A 15,522-nucleotide genomic window follows, 5' to 3' on the forward strand; every position below is an offset into this window, starting at 1 on the left:
GCAAAGAATTGGAAATTGAGGGGATGTCCATCAACTGGAAAATGGCTGAACAAGTTGTGGTATGTGTATGTAATGGAATACTACTGTACCATAAGAAATGATGAACAGGATGAGGTCAGAAAAACCTGGAAAGACTTATACGAACTGATGCAAAGTGAAGTGAGCAGATTCAGAAGAACACTGTATACAGTATCAGAAATATTGTACAATGGTCAATGGTGAGGGACTAAACCATTATCAGCAAAGGAAGTTTCCAAGATACCCAACAAAGGACTCAGGCTAAAAAAAATGCTATCCATGGTCAAAGAAGGAACTATTGGAATTTGATTGCAGATCAAAGCCTGTGATCTTCCACTTTATTTCCTTTGTGAGTTTTTAATTGTATGTGATATATGTCTTCTGTCACAGCATGAATAATATAGAAATATGTATTATAGGGGCAGCTTTGTGGTTCAGTGGATTGAGAACCAGGCCCAGAGACAGGGAGGTCCTGGGTTCAAATTTGACCCCAGGCACTTCCTAGCTGCATGACCCTGGGCAGGTCACATAACTCCACTTGCCTAACCCTTACCGCTCTTCTGCTTTGGAACCAATACACAGTATTGATTCTAAGACAGAAAGTAAGGATTTAAAAGAAAAAGAAATATGTATTGTACAAAAGCACTAGTTTAACCTACATCAGACTATTCACTGTCTGGGAGGGAGGGAAAAGAAAGGAGGGAGAAAATTCTGAATCATAAAATGTCAGAAAACATTTGTCAAAACTTGTTTCTACATATAATTAAATTTTTTAAAAAATTTTTAAGTTCATTCATTTATTCAATAATCAAACCCCTATTGAATTTAGCACTCACTATGTGAAATATTATTGTAATATTATTATTATATTATTGTATGGACTGAAGAGTATAAAATGTAGAATCAAGTTCTCTGCTCTCAAAGAGATGGTAAATTACTAGATTGTATAGGCTGGGCTAGATGGTTTCTAATGTACCTTCTTCCAACTCTGAGATTACACAAGTAAAGTTAGAGCCAAGGCTCTGATTGTCAGGACAAGCCTCTTTCCAGCACTGAGTGAGTATTGCACATCTCTCAGAGGAAGCCAAGTGGTATAGTAGACAAAATGATGAGTCTGGAACCAGAAAACCTCAGTTCAAATCCAACTTCAGACACTTACCAGTTGTTACCAGAAGGTCAAGTCACTTAGCCTCCCCCAGTCTGTCTCCTCATGGGAAAAAAATAAGGTAAAAAATAGTACCTACTGGCCAGAGTTGTTGTGAAGACAACATGATATGATATTTATAAAACACCTTGCAAATGTTAATGTTCAACATAAAAATGCTAGCTATTGTCAAACAACCAATAACCATGTATTAAGCACCCACTATGTACAGGGCACTGGAGATACAAAAAGAGGCCCTCAAGGAGCTTACAACTGAATAGGGCAGATAACAAGCAAGCACATACATCACTTTATACTTTAATGTGTCTTCAAATAGATTATCTCATTTGACCATTGTGGTTGATTGACTCTTCCCTTCCTCCCTATGCACATCTTCTCCCTTTTCATAGTTTCAGAATAAGACCTTGGAGTCAGCCCAGATGGCAGAAAATTTCTGCCAATCACCAACTTGGGAGAAGTGGAAGCACCAGGGATGGCCCCACATCTTGGGGTCTGGGTTAGTACCATTGTACACACCGGCCACTTCTACAATGATGAGATTGGCATTCAAGGAGCATGTAGCCTACCAGAAGAGGAGGCATAGTAAGAGAGCCAAACTGGATCATTACCTCCTTAATACCACAGCCTTGAGGCTAGCCTTGCTATTAAATTTACTGGAACCTCTACAGAAAGATGATGAGGGAATGAGATTTCTTCTTAAGGATGACTTAAAAAAAAAAAAAGAACTAGTTCTCAACTTAGATCTGTGACTCGGAGACAATCATTGAATGCTTCTCAGCCTCATTTCCTTATACATAAAATGGATGTAACAATATCATTGACCTTATAGGCTGCTGTGAAAAATCAAATGAGATCATGTTTATAAAGCACTTTGCAAACATTAATGATTTATACATTACTGAGATTATTGAGGGAGAATACTAGGCTAGATGGACTCTCGGGGTGTCCTCCTAAGTGTCTAAGAATCTCCTACATGAACAATTAACTATTTGTTTCTCAGCTGTGTCTAAGAGAGTTCCCTTTAAGGTCAATATCCACACTCTTCCTCTCCACAATTAGAGCTGCCCTACATATCTCCCCACCGCCACCAATTTAGAAGGCTTTAGATTAGAGGTTTCTAACCACTAAGTGGAAAGGTCTCAAGAGACCTCAAAGCCTTTGCTGGAAGTCCTCCAAGCTGGTTACTTCCACTATTCTTCCTAGCCCAAGATTCTTTCTGGGATTAGGGAGAGATCCCAGAATCTTAGCATTGGAGAAGACATTTCATGGCTGACCAAGAATCTCCTCTAAAACAAACTCATCAAATGACCACTTAGCTTTTGACTAAAGACCACTAATAGAGAGGAAAACTACTGCTTCCCAGAACAACCTATTTCATTCTTAGATAATTCCTATTATTAGGAAGTTTTTCTTGACATCAAACCAAAATGTGCTTCTCTATAACTTCCATTTATTGCTCCTAAATCTACCCTCTGCAAACAAATAGAACAAGTACAAATCTACTTCCATGTAGAAGTCTTCACTCTCTAAAGTCTTTAAATGTTTTCACATTCCCCCACAATCCAAGTCTTCTGTCCTCTCAGCTATCCTTCTTCAGTTCCTTTGACGGATCTTTGGATGTCTCAATCTTCATGCCCTTCTCCATTCTGGTTGCTATCCTGTGGTCACTAGAATCCTCTTCAGGACTTTAGAGCCAGCATATGGAACCACTTTCATTACCCAAACACCTTATCCTCTAGGATGCTCACAAGGAAAAAATAAGTAGCTGCTTTTCATGAAAACATGAAGAATCCCTGAACTAGAATTATCAAGGTAATCATAATTTTGTCTCTGCATCTTCCTCCCTTTGGAAGGAACTACTTAGTCTCTAATTCCCTGAACAAGTGTGATGAGAAATAGTGAAAGAGAGACTGATTCTGGAAGAAAGGCCACAAATGGACATCTTTGGACGACAGCCATGAGAAAATGAAAGTGGCCATCAGCAGATGAGAAATGGGAAGAGAGGAATATGTTGAGTAAAGATGAAAATTGTGAGCAGTGACTAGAGAGGGATATGTGTGTATGCTTGGGTAAGAGAAGGAAATAACTACTCTTTGTTTCTGTTCCATGCTAGTATTTGCCTCAAATAATCTTGTATTTATTTCTCTATGTAAAGGTTGTATTCCATCTTCAGTTAACTGTAAGTTCCTTGTGGACAGGGACTGTTTTATTTGTCTTTGTATCCTTGACACATAGCACTCTGCCTAATCTAACAGATACTTTATACATGTTTATTGAACTGAGGAGAAATTCCCATGGAATATGGAATATTCTTCCTCCTCTATGTCTTGTGGCTTCCTTCAAGACTCAGATAAAATCTTTCATTCTATCAGAAATCTTTCCTTATCCTTCTATAAACTATTTCCAATTTATCCTACTTAGATCTTGTTTCTATAGAGTTGTTCTCATGTTGTCTCCCTCATTAGATTATGAGCTCCTTTGTCAACTCTGGGAGTGGGGAGGAAAGAAGGGAGGGAGACACAACATGAATCATATAACTTTGGAAAATTTATGTGGATAAAGGGAAGGGAAGGGAAGGGAAGGGAGAGAAAGAGAAAAAGGAAGGAGACTTTTTTTCCTTCTTTGTATACTGCCTGTCCTCAGCATAGTGCCTGACACATAATAGGTGCTTAATAAATGTTCATATATTAAGGGGAAGGTCACAAGGGAAAGCCTTGGTGAAACCATGAAGAAACCAGGCTTAGAACAGGGGCTGGGAAAGGTCAACAATGATGAATAGAAGAGAAGGAAGAGTTTTAATTAAGAGCTTAACTTAAGGAGAAGCAGAACTCACCTGCTGTTGATGGAGACTGGACATGACTATCTCCAAGCCCAGTCAGGTTTGGCAGTGCTCTGAAAGGCCTGTGATGTTTCCTTTGAAGAGCAGGACATATCTCCTGATTGGATGAGAGACTTTGGAGAGAATAGAAGCAAATTTTGAATGGCAAACAGGAGGTCCTTGGGGCATTAGTAATTTGGGGAAGAGCCAATCCCCCAATATGGCCCTTGATTCCCAGCATCTGCACCCCCAGAGACTTGCAAGAGTAGCATCAGCTGAGATTGTTTTCTCCTTGCTTAAGCTGAAATTTTATCTCAGTTTCAGATCACAGAACTCATTCTATTCCTGTATAGTCTACCTAAACAAATCTATAGTTTCCCTAATTATTGTTTTACTTGCTGTCTTTGAAAAGTATGTTTGCTTACTATCTATGAGTGTTTAATAGTGTATGGTGAGGAGGGGAAGCTAAGTCACTAAGATTAAGCAAACATTCTCTAGGTCTGAGGTAGAACTATTGCATCTGTTTCCCTCTCCCCAAGCAAACAGGGAAAATGATTTTTATCTTGAAACTCCCCAAAAGGTCTATATCCTAGATCACAAATACCTCATTGTAATAGATGGTGGTGTAGTGGATAGAGTTCCAGCCTGGAGTCAGGAAAGTTCATTTTCATTAGTTCAAATCCAGACACATACAAGCTGTGTGACTCTGGACCAGTCACTTAACCGTAATTAACTCAGTTTCCTGATCTGTAAAATGAGCTGGAGAAGGAAATAGCAATCCATTCCACTATTTTTGCCAAGATCTCAGGATCTAAACTCAGGAAGATGAGTCTTCCTGACTCTAGACCTGACACTCTATCTACTGGGTCTCCTAGTTGCCTAAGTAGGCACTTCATAAATATTTGTTGAAATAAATTGACTTTCATCAGTGTAATGCCCTGACCAATAAAGATGCCCCCTGTTCTTGAGCTAGTAAAATTTCACCTCCTGCTCCCCTAATCTTTGTGTTTTTAGGTCTCTATCTGCTCTCCCAGAATTCTCATTCCCTATTCAACTGAGGCCTAGACTTAGCCAGTCCCTAATCCTTTCTCCAAGTCTGTTCCCTCCAACACCTTACTTCTGTCCTTAGAAAATTCCCCTTCATCTTACACCTCTTCTTATACTCTATTCATTTTTTGTGACCATAAAGATCTGGCCTTCTCTAAAAGAAAATCTGTCCCTAGCTACCCTCTTTAATGTGACTGTACCAGCTCTCGTGCCCCTTGAAGCACCAGACAGGGAGTCAATAAAATCAATCTCTTTCTCTTCCCTCCTCAAGCACCCAACACCAATCTATTCCTCCCTTTTAACAGGGAACTTTATCTCCTACTTCAGGGACTGGGGTGGAGAGCAGCCATCATCATAAGCTTGATTATATCCTCTCTTCCACACCTAAAAATTCTACTACTCAATCAAGAGTCTAAATAAAAAGTAGTCCTTCTCCTTGCCAAAGCTAACCCCTCTGCCAGTGCCCTAGATCCATTCCTCCCCCACCCCCAGTTCTCATTCCTTCTCTATAAGCTTCCACTTGTCTCTACCTACTGGCTCCTTCCCTACTATCTATCACTATCAGATGAGAGAGATATTACTGCAAGCTCTCTTGTATCTTCACCCTTTAAAGGCCTTCAATTCAACTCAACATCTCCTCAATCTATGCCCTATATCTCTACTCCCTTTCTCTGACACTCCTAGAAAAAAAAGTTCTTCTAATTTTTTAAAAAATACTTACCTTCTATCTTAGAATCAATACTAAATATTAATTCTAGGGCAGAAGAGCAGTAAGGGTGAGGCAATTGGAGTTAAGTGATTTATCCAGGGTCACACAGCTAGGCAACATCTGTGGTCACATTTGAACCCAGGTCCTCCTGATTTCAGGTCTGGCACTCTATCCACCCTACTACCCAGCTGCACCCTCCTCCACTTTCTCACCACCAATTTACTTTTCAGTTTCTTATAATCTGGCTTCCCATTCTACCGTACTATTGAAGTTGTCTTCTTTGAAGTTATTGGTTGTCTCTTAATTTCCTTCTAAGTCATCTTTTCTACTCGACCTTTCAGTAGTCCTCGATATTCTTATCTACCCCCATCCTCCTACATTTCCATTCTTTCCAGGGCTTCCCTAATAGTCCTTTCTTCTGGTTTTCCTCCTACCTGTCTGACAGCACATAGTGGATGATTAATAAATGCCTGTTAAAATGAATCAACTCAGCTCTAGGGATAACTAACCTTGGCCCTAAAGAGGCAAAATGACTTATCCAAAGATCAGTCAGCAAGTCTGAGACAAATCTGTAACTGGAACCCATGGCTCCTGACTCTAAGATGAGCAAATTTTCCTCTATAAACACTGCCTTCCACAGAAGGACAGGCAATCAACATTAAATTTAAAAGGTTTTACAAAAACAAAACCAATGCAGTCAGAATTATAAAGAAAGCAGGAAACTAGGAAACATTTTAATGGCAAATTTCTCTGATAAAGGTCTCATTTCTCAAATTGTAGGGAACTGAGTCATACTTATAAAAATTAGAACCATTCCCCAACCAATTAGTCAAAGGATATGAACAGGCAGTTTTCAGAAGAAGAAATCAAAGCTATCAATATTCATGGAAAAACATGCTCTAAATCATTATTGATTAGAGAAATGCAAATTAAAACAACTCTCAAGTACCACCTCACACCCATCATATTGGCTAGTATGACAGAAAAGAAAAATGACAAATGCAGAAGAGGATGTAGAGAAATAGGCACACTGAAGTACTGTTGGTAAAGTTGTGAATTGATCCAACCATTCTAGAAAACAATTTGGAACTCTGCCCGAAGGGCTATAAAACTGTGCATACTCTTTGACCCAGTAATACCATTATTAGGTCTGTATCCCAAGAGATCAAAGGAAAAAGAAAAAGACCTGAATGTACAAAAATGTTTATAGCAACTCCTGTGGTGGCAAAGAAATCAAGGAAATGACCATCTATTAGGGAAATGACTTAAAAAGTTGTAGTGTATGATTGTGATGGCATACTGTTGTGCTATAGGAAGTGACAAAGGAGATGATTTCAGAAAAACCTGGGAAGACTTATATGAGCTGATGCAAAACGGAGAACAGAACTAAGAGAACATTGTACATAATAATAGCAATATTGTAATAATAATCAACTGTGAAAGAATTAGCTACTCTGATGGATACAATGATCCTCATCACTTCCAAAAGACTCATGATGAAAAATGCTGTCCACCTCCAGAGAGAGAACTGTTGAACTCTGAGTATAAATTGAAGCATAATTTTTTCACTTTATTCATGTCTTGTTTTGTGGTGTTTTTTAATAAGACTAAAGGGGCAGCTGGGTGGCCTAGAGACAGAAGGTCCTAAGTTCAAATATAGCCTCAGACACTTCCTAGCTATGTAACTCTGGGCAAGTCATTTAACACCCCCATTGCCTAGCCCTTACCTCCTTCTGCCTTGGAACCAACACACAGTTCTGATTCTAAGATAGAAGGTAAGGATTTAAACAAATAAAATAAAATAAGGCTAATATGGAACTACATTTTGCCTGACTTCATATGTAAAAATAAATAGATAAATAAATAAGAAAATGCTGTCCAAGTTCAGAAAAATGGTCCATTTGTTCCTTAGTCCCACATACTGTCTCTGGTGCCCAAAACTTCATCCTTCCATTAAATGAATGAATATTCCCACCCCACTCCAACCATTCACTCCCACCATCCAACATTTCCAAGCCACCCAGCTGCCCCCAAGAACTTGTGTCTTTTTGTCTTTGCCCCTAGTGCCCAGCCCAGTTGCTCAGACAGCAATAGGAGATAGAGAGAAATTGGATCTGTGCTGTCATTGATGCACTGAATGCAGTCTCCCACCCAGCCAATGCAGGACATTCCAAAAGTCACTGAAAGATAATTTGGAGGATAAATAATTTGGGGGAGCTTGGGATCCTTCAATCCCCACCATCAACTCAAATCAACACATGAGGTTCACTCAAGCCTTCCCCAGCATAATCCCTAAACCAAATGGTGTTTATCAACCACTTGGTGCCCATCCAAAGAGGACATACACGGCCTGACCTCCAGCTGCCAAAGTGGTTGTCCTGGCACACAGATCTAGACCTTGTCACTCTTCTACACAATAAACTCCAGAGGATTCCTGTTACCCCCAGGATGTCAAGTCTTCCCTGGGGCATTTAAAGTTCTTTATAATGTAGTCCTTCCTACCTTTCTATTCTTCTGACTTCATAACCCTTCCACCTCCTCTTGAGTCCCAGATACACCAGCCCCCTTGCTCTTCCCCAAATAAGAGACTCTCATCTCCAGACTCCACATCTTTACACCACTTATTCCTCAAAGCTCTCCCTTCTCATGTCCACCTCTTAGCCTCGTTGGCCTCCTTCAAGTCTTAGCTAAAATACTACATTCTAAGGAGGCTTCTCACAGCCCTTCTCCCTCTTGGAAATTAGTTTCTACTTACTCTATGTATCTTGTTCGGACCCAGTTATTTATATACTGATGCCACCATCAGAAAAGGGATTCTCTTGTGTCATGGATCCTTTTCCAGGCTGGGAAAGCCTTTGGGGCCCTTCTCAGAATGATGAATGACATAAAATATATAGGAAAGTAAAGGAAACCAATTATATTGAAATACAATTATTGAAATATATTTTTAAAGTTCATGGACCCCCATTTACAAAGCTCTAAACTCATACCTAAGTTCTTTGAGTTTTTAAACTTCTTTTTGTCTCCCCAGAGTTTAGCAAGATGCCTGGCATATGGTAAGTGATTAGTAAATGTTTTCTGACTTAGATTGATTGATTGCCCACCTGTGAGATCTGCCCAGCCAAAGTGACTTCCCCTATTCCTTTTTCTTGATTTTTCCCTGCCTCCCACCAAAAAAGACCAGCCCTGTGTTCTATCCCCTCTGGGTCAGTCAATCAGCATTTATTAGTTGCCTACTATTTGCCAGACACTGGACTAAGCACTAGAATGGACTATGCTTGGGTCTCTCTAAGGACGAACCAGATAACGTAAGAAATGAATCCTAGCCCACTCCATCCCCATTGCTAGCTAGCAATGTGATCATGGAAGGGCCAGGCAGGGGAAGGCAGGGTCTTGGCAAATTTGGCTGAGGAAGGCATCTTGGGGAGTGTAGGCTGACTTCAAATTACTTCATGCAGACAATTATTATGTAATAATAGCATTCATACGGTGTTTTTTTTTTAAGATTTGCAGAGTTTTACAACTAATATCTCATTTTATCCTCACAACAACCCTGGGAGGTAGATGCTATTATTATCTCTAGTTTTATGGATGAGAAATTTAGGCAGACAGAAGTTGTGAGTTACCCAGGTAGGGTCACACAGCTAGAAAAGGTCTTAGACTGGATTTGAATTCAGGTCTTCCTGACTCCAGATCCAAAGTGACACCTGGCTAATTACTTCTCCTTTGAATAGAGCTGGCCCTTCCTGGATATCCATCATATATACTCCCCACCTTATTTTCTCATGACTGCACAGGGAAGGAAGTAATCCAGAAGAATCCAAAGTATATTCTCCCTTGTAATGAAAAGGTAGGGGGCTGCTATGTGGCTCAGGGAACAGAGAGCCAGGTCTAGAGATGGGAGGTCCTAGGTTCAAATCTGGTCTTAGATACTTCCCAGCTGTGTGACCCTGGGCAAGTCACTTAATCTCAATTACCTAGCCCTTATTGCTCTTCTGCCTTGCAACCAATACTTAGTATCAGTTCTAAGACAGAAGGTAAAGGAGAGAGAGAGAAAGGAAGGAAGGAAGGAAGATTGTGTGCTAAGTTGAATTGCTCTGATTCTTTTTTAATTTTTTTAAACCCTTACCTTCCGTCTTGGCGTCAATATTGTGTATTGGCTCCAAGGCAGAAGAGCGGTAAGGGCTAGGCAATGGGGGTTAAGTGACTTGCCCAGGGTCACACAGCTGGGAAGTATCTGAGGTCAGATTTGAACCCAGGACCTCCCGTCTCTGGACCTGGCTCTCAATCCACTGAGCTACCCAGCTGCCCCCGAATTGCTCTGATTTTTAAGATGAAGAGAACATTCTCCTCTTCATCTTGCTGTATCTCCTTGATTGTCCCTCTGATATGGGGGGGGGGGAGGGGGAAATAAGTTAGCTAAGTGATTCAATGTGTATAGAACACCAAAAACCATCCATGCCATCAGGAGATTTCCTGATTGGTTAAAAGTAAGCATGAGACAGTGAAAGGTATCCATGGGTCCAATTCAGAGAACCCAAGTTACTCACTCCAATCCCCAAAACAGTTTGGCCCAGAAGTCCATTTCTGATTTGCCTGGACGCCCGAGTCTTCTATCTGGAGATTCATGGGCCATCTGTTCTGGGGCTAAGGAATTATAGCCAGGCAGAATAGTTTAGGAAGTTTACAGACAACTAATTTGGGGCCAGGTAAATTTATTTGTTGGACATTTCTAATTATTTCTGAATTTGCATATTCTCTTTCCCCTTGTGAATAAACCCTAGAAAACTCTCTCTCAAGGTCTGTGGTGGGGGCTCTGGAGGAACCGGCAGAAGTGAGTCAAAGAAGCTGGTACTTGTAACAGAGAAAGAGCATGGGGGTGGCGAGGGGGGGGGCCGGGCGGCAGCAGGAAAGAATAATGCTATTGTAAAGAAAATGGTTGTTCCAGTTTACAGATCAAAAACTGTCTTAGGAGCCAGGAAAATCAGGAAGCAAAGGGCCTCAAGTGGTGAGTTCGATGATTAGGCAAATTTAGAAGGTAATGGAAGGTCAAATCCTGTGCCTGTAGAGGAGGTCTTGTGCGAGGCTGACTTTAAGTCAGGCCCAAGGCTGAATGTTCTATGGTCCCTTCCCCAGGCTCTCCCAACTTTTTTAATTTTACAAGTAATTTGGTGTTTGTGTCCTCTGTTTGAGCACGCAATAACGTCTGTGTTTGCCAGGTCAAAAGATTACAGCTCTTATTGTTCAGCTCCAGCTGCATCTACCTTATGACAAGAACTCAAATAGAATAGAGCTTTTTAACCAACTTGCTCCCTTCCTGACAGCCAGGATCCCAGCGAGCCAGTGAAGCCTAGCCTGGGAATTGCCCACAGTAAGTAAGCAAAAAGGAGGGGAGCTGGCTCTGCCATTTTAGGGTGGGGTGAATATGCTTGATCCCCCTCTTCCTTTATAGCTTTATTCATGCCCTGGGACAGAAGGAAGAATCCCCATATACCTAGGAAGCCACAATAAAATGGGGGATTCATTGTTGGATACTGACAAAGCCGACCCACCTCATTTGTCCTCTTCTAAAGCTGAAAATGGCCTAGGGAGCCTTCTCTGAAGAGAGCAGAAGCTATCCTCACTTTCCCTTCTCCCCTTTGCACTGGCAGGACTATCATTTCAGTTGTCTCCAATAGAGGAGCACACCCTTAGTCCACTCAGTCCACACATTTAGCCCCGACAATCCACACAAGGGAGAAATTCTGCCTATCCCACCCTCCATTCTCTTTGGCCAAGGCCGTGAGACAGGAAGTCCCAGAGACACAATCCCAGAGCCCCCACAAGAAGAACAGAGACACAGTCTTTGTCTTCCCACTGTTCTGGAGTTCCCTTTCCAATCTTGCTATAAAGTTGGGAGTTCCAGAGCTGCTTAGGGCCTGGGGGAAAAATACAGAGCAGCCCCCTCTTCATCTCACCCAAAGCCCTAAGACTTTAGAGCTAGGAGCTGAAGAAGAATGAGAATAATAGTCTCCTAGCAGTTTCCTGGACATTGAGCACACAACTTCCTTATTAAAAAATATCCTTTATTGTTTAAAAAAAAAAAAAAAAAAGCTCAGACTTCTTAGAAACACCTGCATGCGGCGTTGCTGGGTCAGTACAAAACAGGAGAATGCCATGAGGCACAAATAACAAGACCAGAAAACATAGGTTGCCTGGCTGTCCCCTCCCACAGTCCCTGGCTCCCCAGTGGTGGTCATGTCTGTACCCTGAAAACGTTTCTCACCTTCCTGCTGACTGCTACAGTCAAGCCCAGTCTGTCCCTCCTCCCAAAGAGGACATGCTCTGATCTTGGTGCTGCCAAGTCATCTAGCCTCCCCTTTACCCCTGCCTGCTAAGCCAGGGACCCTCCTCACTTCCACTCTTGTCTTCCCCAAAACCAAAGCTCCCTGGGGTCACCAGTCTGAGGTCGGGGCCACAGAAGTCCTAGAAAGTAGCCAGACCTACAGACCCAGCCACACCCACCTAGGAAACCAGTAGCCAAGTGGGCTCCAATTGTCCATTACTACAGGAGTTGTGTATCAGAGCAGATAGCCAGACACTCCCCTGGGAGGCACTGGGGATATCATTCAGATACTCTCAGTTGTAGCAGACACCACGTTCAGAGACTGGGAGAGAGCCAGAAGAGAAGCTGCTCTAAGACTCCCCAGTCACAGAGGTATGGAACCACAAGGCTCACTCTCTAATGATGCTGATCCCACTGTACCCCCCTGAGGTCAAAATGGTTAGTCTCCTAGGGCCAGGGCATCCTGGGCTCCAGGAACCCGACTTCCTTAGTACTTCCACAAGAACTACAGAGCTCCCCTCACCTGCTCTGACAACAGCAACCCAGTCCAGTGCACAGCCCCCATTTCCCTGAAATCTCTAACACCCATCTATCATCCATCCCTCTCAGCTTGTTCCCACAGAGTGGGTATTTTTAGCCATCTTGGGGGAAATAATTTGCCTGGCTGATGACAAAAGATTTATCCAGTGTCGGGGGACAGAAGGCAGCAGAAGAAACTCTTAGGTGCTCAGGTGAAATGTCAAGAAGTTGTCATGCAAAATAATAACTCAAACCTTTGGAGGCAAGAAGAGCACATTTTCAATGAAACCCTTTAAAAGAAGGAACAGCTCTCTCTTCTCGATTTCTCTCGGCTTCCAGGTTTGGGGTAGGAATTCATACAACACAGGCACAGAACTAAATTCCATAGGAAGACAGGTGGTGGTAAACATAGAGAAAAGGAGATTTTTATATCACCGGATAATCACATTTTCTATTTCTCTATTTCTCTAGCATGTTCCCCCACGGAGCTCAAAGCTTTTTGCAAACCCTTTCATCTTCTTGCTTCGAGTAGGCGGCGAGCTATTGTTGCCCTGGTTTTTGCAGAGGGGGGAGACTGAGGCACCGAGATGGGAAGTGCCTGTGATCCAGGCTCACTGGGTGAAGCAGAGGCAGGGCATGCTGACTCCCACAGGGAAGGAACAAAGCACAGGCTCTCCTGAAAAGGAGCCCCAAACCAAAGGAAGGGTGGAAAAAAGGGAAGCGCCAGGATACAAAATCACCACCAATTCACAGAGCCCTGCAGGGCAGTGGAACTGTCAGAGAGGGAGGATCTGGCTCCGCCACTACCTCAGATACTTGCTGTCCCTGGAAATGTTCAAGTCTCGCCTTCCTGCTCTTTGGAAATATTCCCAGGTAAACGCCCTCCCAGGGAACTCAGGCAAGGCTGACTGGGGAAGCCACGTTCCCTGAGAAGGGAAAGGTACCCAGTTTGATTTAGGACTGCAGGGCTGAGGAAAGAAGCCATCTCTCTTCCATTGTGAGATTTTCCCCAGGATTTGGCCTCTGATCCGGATCTCACTCTGCCTCACCCTCTGCACATGGAGGAAAGCAAATGCTCCATCACACCAAGTTCTGGAAAAATTAAATATGGTCCAGGACACATTCACATACATACTCACAAGCACACACTCACACATACACACATAACACTCTCCTCTCAGCAGACTCCCCAGCAGATCGACAAAAGGGTACCAGGCAGAGGGAAAAGAAGGCCACTGGGAGCTACCCAGCCTGATGGCTCCGCTAGATAAAATAGGGCAGGTTCAAGGATGCTAACTGGGCCCCCCAATTCACCAAGCTGTCTGAGTCCATTGGCGACAAAGGATCCTTCGGAAGGCCCTGCGAAAATCCTGGTTGAAAATGGTATAGATGACAGGGTTGAGAGAACTGTTGCAGTAGCCAATCCAGAAGAAAAACTGAAAAAGGCCATGAGGGACCTTACAGTGCTGGGGGCAGATGGCTCCCAGGCTATAGCTGAAGAAGAAGGGGAACCAGCAGAGGACAAAGACCCCAATCACCACGGCCAGCACAAAGGTGAAGCGTTTTTCGCGGTTCATCTGGGTCCTACGCCTCCATGGCTGTAGCCCCAGAGAGGCAGGTCCTCGGGCCAATAGTACCTGGCCCCTGAGTGTGGCTAACACCTGGGAACCCTGCGGAGGCTGAAAGTTTGGGGTTCCTTGGGGAGAAGAGGAAGTTGGAGGGGCTGGAGGCCCACATTCTTCTTCCTCTTCTTCCTCTTCTTCCTCTTCCTCCTCTTGCTTCTGACTGCCATCCTCTGGCCCCACAGAGCTCTGGTTGGGAGGTGTGGAAGGTGACGTGGGATCTCCGATCTGTTCCCCTCCCTCTCTCTCTCCAGGAGGCTTGGAATGTCCATTGGCCTCACCCACAGCTGGGAGAATGGAGGGTGGAAGCTTAGATATTGTAGATGTACCAACGGGGGCAGATGGCCCAGTGTCTCCATCACCAGGGGCCTGCTTGCCCTGGGGCCCCTGGCGGTTACGCCGCTTGGCAATCAGGTAGATCCGCAAGTAGACCAGGATCATGATAAGGCAGGGTGCAAAGAAGGAGCCAATGCTGGAGGAAAGGATGTACCAGGCCTCTTCATTAAGCTTACACTGGGGCCGACCTCCTGGTTTCTTGCCCTTGTCTCCCTTGTAGATGAGTGGGGGCAGCGAGATAAAGGCAGCAATAAGCCAGACAGTGAGAATAATGCCCTTAATCCTTCGGGGGGTCCTCTTGGAGTTGTACTCCAGGGCACGGCTCACTGACCAGTATCGGTCCAGGCTGATGGCACACAGGTGCACGATAGAGGAGGTGCAGAAAAGGACATCTAAGGCCAGGTAGACCTCACACCAGGTGTGTCGGAAGTACCAGTATCCCAGCAGTTCATTGGCCAATGAGAAGGGTATGATGAGGGTGGCCACCAAGATGTCAGCTGCAGCCAGGGAAACCAGGAACAAGTTCTGTGGGGCTCGAAGGGATCGGCTAGTCAACACGGCCAGGATGACTAGGGCATTGCCAAAGATGGTGAAAAGGATGAGAAAGGTGATGACAGCTGCGATGGCTGCCGTGGCCTGCACAGAGTAGGGCTCTGGGCTATCCATAGCAGGGGACTCCAATGGTCCAAAAGAGATTGCTGGGGAGAGGCTGTGAGTGCCAGCCCTGCCTCCTTTTTGAGGGACAATCTAGAATTAAAAGCAGGACATCCAGCAGCGGAGGCTGGAGGGGGTTGGCAGTCCCTAGGGTTGGCACCCCAGGGGCTAAGCCAGAGACCTTGAGGACCAGCCTGGTCTGTCCTGAAGCGAAGCGCGGTATCCAGCCCCCATGACTGGCTAGAGGTCGGAGGTGGGGTGGAGAGGACTGAGGGCACAGTTTTGTTCAGTTGTTGCGGCTCTCCATCC

General features: G+C 43.8%; 1 protein-coding gene across 1 annotated transcript; it reads right to left on the minus strand.

Annotated features, from left to right (window-relative positions):
• Positions 1 to 11,727: 11,727 nt before the first annotated feature.
• On the minus strand, positions 11,728 to 15,225 carry ADRA2B (adrenoceptor alpha 2B). The gene has a single exon (XM_044660789.1). The coding sequence runs from the start codon at positions 15,223 to 15,225 to the stop codon at positions 13,912 to 13,914; it is 1,314 nt and encodes a 437-aa protein (XP_044516724.1). The 3' UTR covers positions 11,728 to 13,911.
• Positions 15,226 to 15,522: the final 297 nt, after the last annotated feature.

Source organism: Gracilinanus agilis, chromosome 2 (assembly GCF_016433145.1).
Source record: "Gracilinanus agilis isolate LMUSP501 chromosome 2, AgileGrace, whole genome shotgun sequence".
Lineage (NCBI taxonomy): Eukaryota > Metazoa > Chordata > Mammalia > Didelphimorphia > Didelphidae > Gracilinanus > Gracilinanus agilis.

Excerpts from the sequence above, each read along its gene's own strand:
- ADRA2B (XM_044660789.1), bottom strand. The coding sequence starts at position 15,225 with ATGGATAGCCCAGAGCCCTACTCTGTGCAGGCCACGGCAGCCATCGCA.